The sequence below is a fragment of the Echinops telfairi genome, unplaced genomic scaffold, assembly GCF_000313985.2.
Source record: "Echinops telfairi isolate 266 unplaced genomic scaffold, ASM31398v2 ScPeMD7_2;HRSCAF=8, whole genome shotgun sequence".
Lineage (NCBI taxonomy): Eukaryota > Metazoa > Chordata > Mammalia > Afrosoricida > Tenrecidae > Echinops > Echinops telfairi.
In genome coordinates this window covers 4,300,072-4,311,996 of record NW_022103898.1, presented here as the reverse complement: position 1 = coordinate 4,311,996, position 11,925 = coordinate 4,300,072, and the positions used below count along the sequence as shown (strand labels likewise).

The 11,925-nt window shown below is 58.7% G+C and overlaps 1 protein-coding gene across 4 annotated transcripts in view; it reads left to right on the top strand.

Annotated features, from left to right (window-relative positions):
• The window catches only part of TTC38 (tetratricopeptide repeat domain 38), a 26,952-nt gene that overhangs the window by 13,367 nt on the left and 1,660 nt on the right, over positions 1-11,925 (top strand). For all 4 annotated transcript variants that reach the window (XM_045289543.1, XM_004700219.2, XM_045289551.1 and 1 more), the window contains 7 exons: positions 1,146-1,265; positions 3,062-3,121; positions 5,633-5,671; positions 6,814-6,895; positions 9,896-10,061; positions 10,372-10,531; positions 10,802-10,875. In XM_045289543.1, the coding sequence (XP_045145478.1) occupies positions 1,146-1,265; positions 3,062-3,121; positions 5,633-5,671; positions 6,814-6,895; positions 9,896-10,061; positions 10,372-10,531; positions 10,802-10,875 (701 nt within the window). The remainder of the gene's footprint in view (positions 1-1,145; positions 1,266-3,061; positions 3,122-5,632; positions 5,672-6,813; positions 6,896-9,895; positions 10,062-10,371; positions 10,532-10,801; positions 10,876-11,925) is intronic.

Sequence of the window (11,925 nt, the reverse complement as noted above, 5' to 3'; positions counted from 1 at the left end):
TTTACCTCAATTAAAAAGATAAGTGCATTCAGTGTTTGCTTGCTTGTTTGTTTATTTGTTTTCTGACATGCAGTCAGACTCTCCTCCCCTCCTTCACCCACCCCCGGCTTCTTCTGGGGTGGACAGTCAGGAACTCTGGACAAGGCTCTCTCTGGTGACACCTATGGCAGGCCTTCTAAGGACCAGCCAAAAGGCGCGGGCCCACTTCGTGGGGAGCAGAAAGTGGTGGGATGGGATCCCTCTCCCCAGCTCAGGACCCTCTGTCCTGCGCTGTCCCCCCAACATCAGCATGTCACGGAGAATCACTGGGCAAGAAGATGGGGGCTCCCAGGCTCAGAGCTGCTGGAGGAGCCACCCTGGGTCTCCGGGGTGCAAACAATCTCCCATCCCAGGGGCTGGGGCTCAGGAGGCTGCTGTCTGCACATAGGTGGGGGTCAAAGACCAGAGTGGAAGAGTCAGTGGTGTCTAAGCTGGGTTCCCGGGGTCTTGTGACCAGCCAGGGCCTTTGTACTTTGCCCTGGGAACTTGTATCTAGGGTGGGGCTGTGGGACATGGAGGTGACTGGAGGTGGCCTCTTGCTCAGAGCCTGCCCTTCTGTGCACAGGAAATCCAGCCTGGCCCATGTGACCGCCCCCACCCCCACCCCACACAGAGCAGCAGCACCCCCAGTGGCTGGGCCGTGCACTGCAGCTTCCCAGCCTCCTCTGAGCACCCTGTCCCTGCACTCCCAGGGGTCCAGCGAGCAGCGGTGGGTTTGGGTTTTGGTCTATTAACGCCTGCCATGGCGGCATCTCGGGACTGGTTTGTGAATGCAGGTGCACTAGGGGACTGGGCTGGTTGTTGCTGCATTATTGTTGTGTACTTAGGTTTTGAAACGGCCTAATTGGCATGTAATTCACACACCGTATAATTCCGTGGTTTCAATGTATTAGAAAGCGCTGGACAGTCATCACCACTGTCACCCTTAGAAGCTTCCCTTCCTTCAAATGCCCGCGTCCCGTTCCTGGGGGACTGCTCTTTTTATTGAGATGGGGGCTGTGGGAGAGAGGCCGGTTCCCGAGCGCTCTCCACCCCTGACCGACCCACGCCTGCCTAACCCACGCCAACCCCACTCATTCCCCGCCCCCCTGCTCCCCACCCTGCAGGCTCTGTCTGTGAACCCAACGGATGCGTGGTCGGTGCACACCGTGGCCCATGTCCATGAAATGAGAGCGGACATCAAGGATGGCCTGGAATTCATGCGGCGCTCAGAGCCCAACTGGAAGGTACTGTCCCGTGGTGGGTCACCGCCCGGGAATCGCGCTCAGCTGGGGCTCTCTGGCTGGGAGTTCCAGGGTGCACTTTGGCTCTTGGGGAACTTGGAGAACTCCTTAGAGGTGTTTCTTTCTCCTAATAGCCCCTCCTCCCCCCGGGAGGCCACCACCCGTCAGCACTTTGCAGGGGGTTCTACAGCTGGCCGGAAGACTTGGTTGTGGGCTTTGGTGCCGTCGAGTCATTTCCTACCCAGACTGACCCTCTAGACTGCAGAGCAAAGCACTGCCCGGTCCTGGGCCATCCCCACCATTGTCCCATGCTTGAGCCCATGGCTGCAGCCACTGTGCCAGTCCATCTGGTCCAGGGCCATCCACTTTCCCAAGCGTGATGTCCTTCTACAGGGACTGGTCTCTCCTGACAACAGGTCTTGGCGTGCTTGCTGGCCGCTAAGGAGCGCTCTGGCGGACTTCGTCCAAGCCTGATCTCTTTGCTCTTCTGGCGGTCCATGGTGCTGTCGGTGCTCTTCTCCAGCACCGATTCTCCTTCCGTCTTCCTTAGTCAATGCCCGGCGTTCCCGTGTTCCCAAGGGCTGCTGTAAGGAAGTGTCACAACCGGAGAGTCCACACAACAGAAAGGGATGGTCTCGGGCTTCAGAGGCCAGAATCTGGGGCCAGGAGGAGGCTCTTGCCTTTTCTATGTTCCGGAGGGTCCACCTGCACCTGGCTCATCCCGAGTCTCTCCATGCCCGCACGGCTCCCTCTCCCCTGAGTCCTCCACCCTGTCCTACAAAGATACCACTCTTGTCAGTCTTGACCCGCCCTACCCCTGGGTGACCTCCTAGGAACTCTGGTTTCCTCCTTTCTCGTTTGCTCTGGACCAGTGGGGAGCACAGTATCTGAGCCAACATACCCTTGGGGGACACATTTCAACTCATAACAGAAGGGTTACTTGGGGCAATCCCCAGGGCGGAGATGGGATGGGGTCAGAAAGGCAGGCCCTGTTTGGATGGCTGCTCAGGGAGCCCGACCCTGAGTGGACATCTTTATGGCCCTGGCTCCTGTTCCTGTCTGAGTGTGCTGACTGCCTGGCAGCCAGGGGGCCCAGGAACAAGCGTGGCATATTTCCTTATCCGTCGCCCCTGCCCTACACACGTGGAAGGCAGAGTTGAGGAGCCCATGAGCACATGAGGAGTGGTGGGCCCTCCCAGCCTCAGTTTCCTCCATGGTAGATCCAGGTGCCAGAGCAGGTGCTGGGTCACTGTTCCTTGCCTTCGGGTTCCACATCAGCTCAGAAGGACGGGCAGTAGACGGAGCCCTGGCGGCACCCACCGTGAAGTGCTTGGCTGCTAGCTGAAAGGCCAGCGGGTTGAACCTGCCCCAAAGCTCCTCTGGAAAGGACTTGGCCCTCTGCTCCCAGAACCCCCTCCTCTGGGGAGTTCTGTCCTGTCACACTGGGCCACCAGGCGTCTGAATCCACTGTGACACACACACACAGCACCCGCAGTAAGCAAATCCGCAGACACCCAGGGTAGGTTGGCGGGGGCCAGAGGCAGGGAGCGTGGCGAGCGGCTGCCAGTGGGTGTGAGGTCTCTTTGGCGGGAACAGGATGTTGTGGAGCCAGAGAGGGTGGTAGCTGCACCTCGTGAGTGGCCTAAATTCCACGGAATGCATCACTTTCAATGGTTCAATGCACGTGATGTGCTTTTTACCTCAATTAAAAAGATAAGTGCATTCAGTGTTTGCTTGCTTGTTTGTTTATTTGTTTTCTGACATGCGGTCAGACTCTCCTCCCCTCCTTCTGTCCCCAGGATGCCGACATGCTGGCCTGCCATAATTACTGGCACTGGGCTCTGTACCTGATCGAAAAGGTAAGGAGGGGGTCTGGGCAGCTCAGTCCGACAGACCCGAGCCCCGTGCTCTGAGGTGTGGCACTGTGAGTTTGCACACTTCCATAGCATCTTGGCGCCTGATGGTGGTGGTGGTGATGGTGTAGCCCTGTGTCTGTCCATCTCCTTGAGGGCCTTTCACTTTGTCCTTGACCCTCAACTTGACCATGCACTGTGTCCTTCTCCAGGGACTGGTCTCTCCTGACAACACACCCAAGGTATATTATGAGACAAAGTCTCTCCATCCTTGCTTCTAAAGTGGTGGTTCTCAACCTTCCTAATGCTGTGACCCTTTCATACAGTTCCTCATGTGGTGGTGACACCCCCACCCCCAACCATAACATAATCTTCGTTGCTACTTCATCACTGTCATTTTGCTACTGTCATGAACTGGGAGAACCCTGTGAAAGGATTGGGCAGCCCCCAAAGGGGTCACAGCCCACAGATTGAGAACCGCTGTTCTAAAGAGTAATCTGGGTGTGCTTCGTCGAAGACAGGTTAGTCTACTCTTTTGGCAGTCCACGGTACATTCTGTGGGATCCAGCCCCACATCCGGATGGGTCCTAAGGGACGGTTGGGTCACTGAAGGGAGGAAAGTAAGAGACAGACAAAAGTGTTGTGGTTCCCCCATCCTCCATGGCATCAGGAACCAGGTCCTGCTGAGCAGGAGAGAGAGAGAATGTATTCTTACGTCAACTTATATCGTCTCGGGCATGCAAGCCCCCCCAATTACAGGTAACCACATACGTAACAAAGGAGGCTGTAACCTAACCCTAAAGGTCCCTGAGCTTATTGGAAGCGTTACCTAACACCCGTGCTGGGGGCAGGTGAGGGGGAGTGACTGTCCCCTGGGCTGGGAGAGCAATAGCACGTGTCTGCTCCTGCAGATGAAGCTGCCGGCCAGACAGCACTCAGCCATGTGCTTGTAAGAGGTAACTCAAAGGTAGCCTTATTACGGGAGAATATTATATTATGGGGATTGGTCTTAGTTATTAGAATGTGATTGGGACTCATTTCTAACTCACAAGTGTAAAGGTCTCCCTCTACCCCAAACCCTGGCCCCTTCCCAGGCTTCTTAAATGTGAGAAGAAAGAACTCACATACACACTCTTCCCATCCCTCAGTTTCCCACAGCATTCAATCATCTTTGCCAGCACCATCATTTAAATACATTAGCCCTTCTTTGATCTTCTTACTCAGTGTCTAACTTCGACCTGCATATGAGGTGTTTGAAAAGACCCTGGCTTGGGTCCGGCACACCTTAGTCCTCAAAGTCACGTCCTCACTGTTCAGCACTTTAAAGAGGTCTAGTGCAGCAGACTGACCCAGTGCAGTGCCTGGTCTGGTCTCTTGAGAGAGAGACTGCTGCGTCCATGAGCCCTGATAGTGGCTACAAGCAAGAAGAGATCCTCGACCACTTCAATCTGTTCTCATTTCGCATGATGTTACTTCTTGGTCCAGGTCTGAGGATTGGGGTTCAGTTTACGTTGAGTTGTGATCATCCTGGCTGATCCTGGACGATCCGCCATCCCGGATCCTCATGAGCAAGTGCTCCCAGACCTCCTGACTTTCAGCAGGCAAGGATGTGTCATCTTCAGGCCGCAGGTGGTTCGGGAGCCTCCCTGCAATCCATCTGCCGGGGCCGCAGACCCGATTCTCCTCATAGGCCCTGTGGGCGACGGAGGGCACTGCCCGAGGGTGGCCCTGGCCATCACCTCCACAGAGCAGGTGGCCAGACCTCGCTCCTACAGAGTTCCAAGAGCCCACCTTGCTGAGCGCTTAACCGTCTGCACCACCAGGGCATCTTCCCTGCAGTACCAGTGCTGGCAGCTGTCTTCTTGGACTGGGGCTTTTCTCTGCCTGCACTTGGTGAGCCGGCGGTGGTCTGTGAAGAACAGGAGGCCTTACTAGCTTGCCCCCATCTCTGTAAGTGCGGCCACCACACCAGGGAGCAGCCCTGAGGGGCGGTCAGATCCCTGAAAGCGTTGGGTCCTACGGTGTCCAGGACCATGGGGCTTTCCAAAGTGCTGTTTATCACAGAGAAAAACTAGGAGCCGACTCATGTTCAGAGGAGCCTTGGTGCCGCAGTGGGTTAATCGCTGGGCTGTGAGCCACAGGGTGGGTGGTTCAAACCCACAAGCCACCCCCAGGGAGTAAGATATAGCAGAAAGCTCTCCCTGGGAAAAAAAAATACGGCCAAAATGCTGAGGAGCAGGGAAGGTGAGACTTTGTCTCACATAACTTGGCATTGCGATCAGGAGAGACCAGTCAGCCCCTGGAGAAAGATACCGTGTTCAATAAATTGGAGGGTCAGTGGAAAAGAGGACGGCCCTCTGAGATGGACGGACACAGAGACAGCAGCAATGGGCACCGTGAGGCTGGCGCAGGGCCGGCAGCACTGCACTCTGATGTCCGCCGCGTCGCTGTGCATCGGCACCCCCTCGACCGCACCTTGCAGCGACACACATGAACCCCAGGACCTTTGCTTTCCAGGGGGAGCATGAGGCTGCGCTGACCATTTACGACAACCATGTGAGTCCACCTCCTCCTTGGGTCCGGGTCCGGGCAGCCAGGGCCCCGGGCCAGCCAGAACAGCCCTCCAGAGGCAGCCGGAGCCTCCTGTGGCATGTCCCCAGGGTCCCCGTTGCCTCTCCCAGTGCTGAAACCCAGCAGGGGTGCGAGTTGTGGGCTGATTCTGTCTCCCCTTGGGTGTGGGTCCATTTATACATGGAACTGGATCACATGGGCCGTCTCCGACTTTCAGGAATGTTCTAGATTGGTTTGCTTCGCTAAGAGTTGCTCTGTGACTGGCCTTTTCAAAGAGAAGAAAAACCCTGTCTTGATGACTTCCAGGGATCCCTAGACCAGGACAACCAGTTGCTGTCAAGCTGACTCCTGCTCCCGGCGACCCCGTGTGGCTCAGACTAGAACTGCACCCGCAGGGTTTTCTGTGGCTAAAGGAGCCCTGGCGGCCTAGTGGGTTCCTTCTTTGGGCTGCTCACCAACCGCATGGTCAGCAGTTTGAAACCACCAGCCGCTCCGAGATAGACAAACAGAACTTGCTCCTCCCCTAAAGAGTTCCAGTCTCAGAAACCCACAATGGCAGCTCTACAATGCCCTACAGGGTCGCAATAAATCCGCATCAGCTCCAGGGCAGGAAGTTTGTTTGAGTTTGGGGATCTTTAGGAAGTGGCTTGCCAGCCCCTTTTTCCTGAGGCTCCCCTGAGACTCAAAGAACCAGCCTTTCAGTCAGGCACCCAGCGTGTTAGCTGTTCACATGAGGAGTATGTCCTGGGCACCGGGGACCCCAGTGGGAAACCCCTGATCAATGCAGCAGGGACCCTGCTGGAAGGCATCCTTTGGGGCTGTCAGAGACCAAGGGTGAAACCTGCCCAGAGGGGTAGACCAGGTGGCCCCCCCGAGCACCGCTCAGTCCAGTGCTGTGGAAGGCAGCCCTGTCCGTTGGAGGGTTGACCTTGGGGATGGACAACAAGGTCAGAGCCACCCTAGCAGAGGCTCCCCACCCCTGGGTGCCCCTGGTGACGGCGTATGGCCTGATGGTTGCGGTGGTGGGAACCATGGAGGTGCTCCCATTGGCTGAGGGAGGCATGGCTGTCCCTCTGACCACTCATCTCTGTTCCCTGGGCACTGCCACTGGTGGCCTTGTCTTCCAGATCTTGCCCAGCCTGCAGGCCAGCGGTGCCATGCTGGACGTGGTGGACAGTTGCTCCTTGCTCTACCGGCTGCAGCTGGAAGGTAGCCCCAGCCCATGGCCCCAGTCCCCCTCCACTCCAACAGCACTTGGACAAAGGTGCCACTGTCGCCAGGCCAAGGGCACAGCAAGAACACATCCAGACAGCAATCAAGCCCAGCCTCTGGCCCGAGGGCGGGCACGCTGGCACCAGTCACCCACACACACACACCACCTCCCTTTCCCCCAGTTCCCACTCCCCTCTTCATGACACTTTAAGCTTGTGTCCAGGGGAGTGTCTGCCATTCTCACACCTGCCCAGCAGGCCTGCAGGTACAGGTGGCACCTGGCCATGGCCTTAGAACACAGTGGCGAGTGTTTCTCAACCCCAGGACCGCATGCTCTGCAGGGCGTTGGTACAGGGCTGGTCATGACTGGGGGCTTCTGACCTTTGCTAGACCCAGCATCTCCAAGTCTGTACCCACCCACACAGGCCTGGGGCCCTGGGGCCAGTGGGCCATGTGGGGATGGAGCCTGGGCAGGGCACTCTGAGGGCCTGAGCAAGGACCCAGCGAGCTGCTTCTGGAGAGGTCTGAGAAGCTTCCCTGTGCGGGTGAAGTGTGACGTCAGAGGATGTATGGTGTCTTCTGGCAGGTTCCAGGAAGGCTCTGTGGTGGAGGTGAAGCGTGAGGCCACAGGATTCCTGAGTCTTGGGCAGGGCTCTGGGAAAAGCTCCTTTGTGAGGTGACGTGTGAGACAGGATGTGTGGGAGAGAGCCGGGCAGATACAAGGAACAGACATTACATGTGGTGAACATGGCAGGCCGCCACCCTGGACCTAGCTGTCAATGCCTCCTTGAAGGGAGGAGTGAGGGAGCATTGATATGGTCAATGGGACAGGAGGAGGCCGGATGGAGGTGGTGGGCCTGGAGAGCCCAGCGGAGCCCTCATGGGAGGACAGGGCTGGGCGGCCTGGGAGAAGGACCCCTCAGTGGCAGGCTGAGGCCCAGAACTCCCAGGGCCCAGCTGAACTGAGACCCGAGAGGATGGGCACAGGGCGTTTGCGTCTTGTTCATTAAACATCCCACAACCTGCCGGAGAGGGAGGGGCCGGGGGCTGGCCTGCAGGGACAGAGGAAACCACCCGGAATGCTCTAGAAGCTGACGTGCTGACCTGGAACACCCCATTGCAAGTGTGAGGAAGGCTGCAGAAGGGGCAGGGACCCCAAACTCAGAGGCAGAGTAGAGGTGGAGGGGGGCACTTGCCTCCTCACCGTGTAAAGAGGGCCCTGACAGCAGTTCTTGGATCTGGTGGGTTGAGACAGGTGGTGAGGGTAGCATCTCCGGACATGAAGCTGCCCACCAGGAGATGTGGGGAGAGTGGGAAACTTCCAGAAGGCTGGATGGGGACAGCTGGCGGCCTGGGAGAGTGGAGCAGAGATGGAGGAGCCTGGAGGACCGCAGAGGATGTACAGGGTTAATTTCCCGGGAGAGGCTGTCAGGACATAACGGTGGGGGTGGGGGGCCGCGCATGCCCATTACCGTGAGGAATTTCTCGTGTGGATTCATGGGCTTGCGGAGGGGACTGGATTTTCCCGTTCAGATTGTGGGATCCAGGGCTTGACTTCACTCCCCACATCTCGTCTTTGTCCTTGTTGTCATTGTCAGGTGTCACTGAGTCCATCCCACCCCCACCCCCACGCCCCCAGCAACCCCAGGTTCAACAGAACCAAGCCCAGCGTGGTCCTGTACCACCCTCACCATGCCGGTCGTGGTGAAGCTCATCTTCACAGCCACCGTGTCAGTCCGTCCTGTCGAGCGGCTTCCTCTTTCTGGCTGCCCCTCCACTTGACCGAGCACGATGTCCTTTTCCAGGCACCGGCCTCTCATGAAACACGCCCAGAGTCTTGGAGACAGAGTCTCACCCTCCTGGCTTCTCAGGAGCACTCCGCCTGTAGTGCCGGTTCTCTCAGGACCCGTGGTGGTTTCCATAGTCTTGGCTGGCACCATCCTTCCAGGGCGTCGACGTCTTCACCCTCCCGCCCTCATCTTGGCGGCTGGGGGGGACCCTCTGGGACCTTGGTCTTCCCAATGTCGTTGAGGAGGCTCGTCCCCGCCCTTGAGGGTTTATGCTCCTGAGCCATCCAGCTGGGAGCTGGGAGCTGGCCTCAAGGAGGGCGGTGGGATCCAACCAAACCCTTCTGTGTGGTGAGGCCGTGGTCACAGCTCGGCACGTGGCAGCCCCCTGGGCTTCCTGGTTGGTGAGAGAGACTCTGATGGTCATGACCAGTGAGTGTGTGCTTCAGGTCATGGGCGTTCAACACAGGGAGCCTTCCGGCACTCAGCGTGTCTGTGGGGGCGCCCTTTCCGCTGGAAGAGGGAGGGCTCCCGGTTGGCGAAACATTCAGAAGTAGAGCCTTTCTCTGAGCTCCAGGGACCCTCCAGTGAAGTACCAAATGAGTCAGAAAGTACTGGATGGCAGTGGATTGGTTGAGTTTGGTTTGGGGAATGATGGCAGCCGGCAGGTCAGAGGTGAGGGCTATCTGAGTTTACCATTGGGAGAAGAGGGACCCCCAGAGGCTCAGAACCAGGAAGCGCCCTGAGCTGACAGCAGGCACCTTGAACAGGTGGTGAGGAAACCCTGGGTTAGTAGCCAGCAGGTCACAGTGAGGGGGACCCCAGGCCCGAGGCTGGTCAGCACTGTCATGTCCTCTGGTTCAGGGGAAGGGCTGAACGTCCAGCACGTGCGGAGGCTGATCTCCAGTGGCTTCGCTGTCACTCCTGTTTACTGTGTGGGTCAGGAAAGATGGACTGACGTCATGTCTCTCTGACTAGCCATCTGCAGGTGCGCTTTCTTCTTCGGCATCGATTGTGTGTCTAAGTGGACAGAGTTAGCGTTGCCTGGAGACAGGAGACCTTGGCCTGGGGCTGGCCGCTGCAGGCCAACAGGTGCCGGCCCAGCCTGCCACGGGCACAGGTCACCAGGACAGGCAGACAGAGAAGTGGAGGTGGTGTGGGGCAGTGCTGGAAGACCCCTGCAGCCCGGGTCTCCTTCTGACGTCCTCAGGCGTGCCAGTGGGCAGGCGCTGGCAGGACGTGCTGCCCGTGACGCAGAAACACAGCCGTGACCACATCCTGCTGTTCAATGATGCCCACTTCCTCATGGCCTCCCTGGGGGCCCAGGACACCCGGACAACGCAGGAGCTGCTCTCCACTCTGCAGGAGGCCAGCGAGTACGCAGGGGGCTGGGGCACTTCTGGGGCTCCCTAGGCCTGCTCAGTGCTGCGTTGTCCCAGGGTGCGGGTGGCAGCCTGGGGGCCTATGGGCAGCAGGAATGGTCTCCAGCCCACTGTCCTGCTAGGACCAGAGCCAGGGGCAGCCCCGGTTTGAATTCAGACCCCCCCTCCCCCCGTCATCCCACCCTCTGAAAGCACCCACTGTGTGTTGGGCACTGCGCCTGGGGCCTGCAGGAAGCTGGAATCAGTGGGTGGACAGGGTGGCGTGGGGGCTGCCCAGGGTTGAGGACCACCCTCTCCTCCGCAGCTCCCCGGGGGAGAACTGCCAACACCGCTTGGCCCGCAAGGTGGGGCTTCCCCTGTGCCAGGCCCTGGTGGAGGCTGAGAGTGGGAACTCGGACCGGGCCGTGGACCTGCTCCTGCCCATCAGATACCAGATCACCGAGATCGGAGGCAGCAATGCACAGGTGGGCTCACCACACCACAGGGGTGTGGCTGTCATGTCCATGCTCCCGTAGAAGGCCTCTCCCCCTTACACACACAAAATGGGCCCAACCCCTATGGGTCCAGCCCCTGCTTTGGTCCACATCCTCACCTGAGGTTTGGGTGCACATCTAGACCTGTAAACTGGGGGTGAGGAGGGCACGGGGATGGGATGGGGTGGCACCCCAGCTCCCTTGGGGATGGGCAGGCCTGCGAGGGGCCCGCCTGGTCAGCGGAGGGTTGGGCTTTTTCAGCGCGATGTCTTCAACCAGCTGTTGATTCACGCGGCCTTGAACTGTACCTCGAGCGGCTACCGGAACCTGGCGAGGTGAGTCGGCCTCCCCCGGGGCTTCGGCCTTTCCCACCGAGCTACACGCCTTGTGGGTTCCCGTTCTCCTTGTTGACGCAGCCTCTGCCCACCACCCAGCCCTGCCCACTCTGCATCTGGGTGGTGCTGCGTGACTCTTCTCCAAACCTGGCCACTCTCCAGGCCGGAGCTCCCTTTCTGTCAGCAGCGGGGAGGCCCTGCCTTGAGGCTAAGCCCTGAGTCCCACCAAAACTGAAACCGAACTTCCCACCATGAAGTTGGTGCCAACCTACGGAGACCCGATAGCACAGGGAAGCAGTGGCTGGTGGTTTTGAACTGCTGGCCTGCGGTTATAGTATTGATGGGTGTGCCTTGGGAGAGTCAAGGTCAGGCCCTGTTGGGCGGGGACAGCGGTAGAGAGGGACAGATCAGGAAAAGGCCTGTCACCATCCCACCCCTTTCCCACACTTGTCCATACCTGGCAGGAGGGCATAGTGCTGTGGCGATACCATCCTTGCCTAACCCTACTGTCCCCACTGCACCTCTAGACAGCCCATCCCACTGCCCATGTGCCAGAACCCACGCCTCCCCCATAGCCCGTGCTTGTGGGGGTGATGGGGTGTTCCCTCTGAGCCCCTACCTGTTCCCACTTCAATGCACAGGGAAGAGCAGCCACCCACCTCCCCTCCAGCCTCCAAGGTGGGCATCCTGACCGGGGCTGGTCATCGTATGGGAGCTTGCCTCAGACAGCCCCTGGGTGGCAGTATTGGGTCCTTGCCTCAGAGGCAGGCCCCTCCTAAGGACCCACAGCTGACACTGGGCTGTCCGAGCTGAGTGAGGGCCGTCAACTCCATGGCAGTGGCGAGTGGCTGAGTGACAGTCCCCTCCTGAGAGAGGCTGGTGACCTGGTTCTAAACCTCCCCTCTGAACCCTCTGGAGCTCAGTCCGCTCTGCACACAGGGCCGCTGGCCACTCCGTGGCAACTGTTTGTGTGACCTTGGCTTTTGTACCTCGATTTTCTTGTTTTAAACTTGGGGTTTTAACCCTCTAGGCAGATCTCGCCCCCCCCCC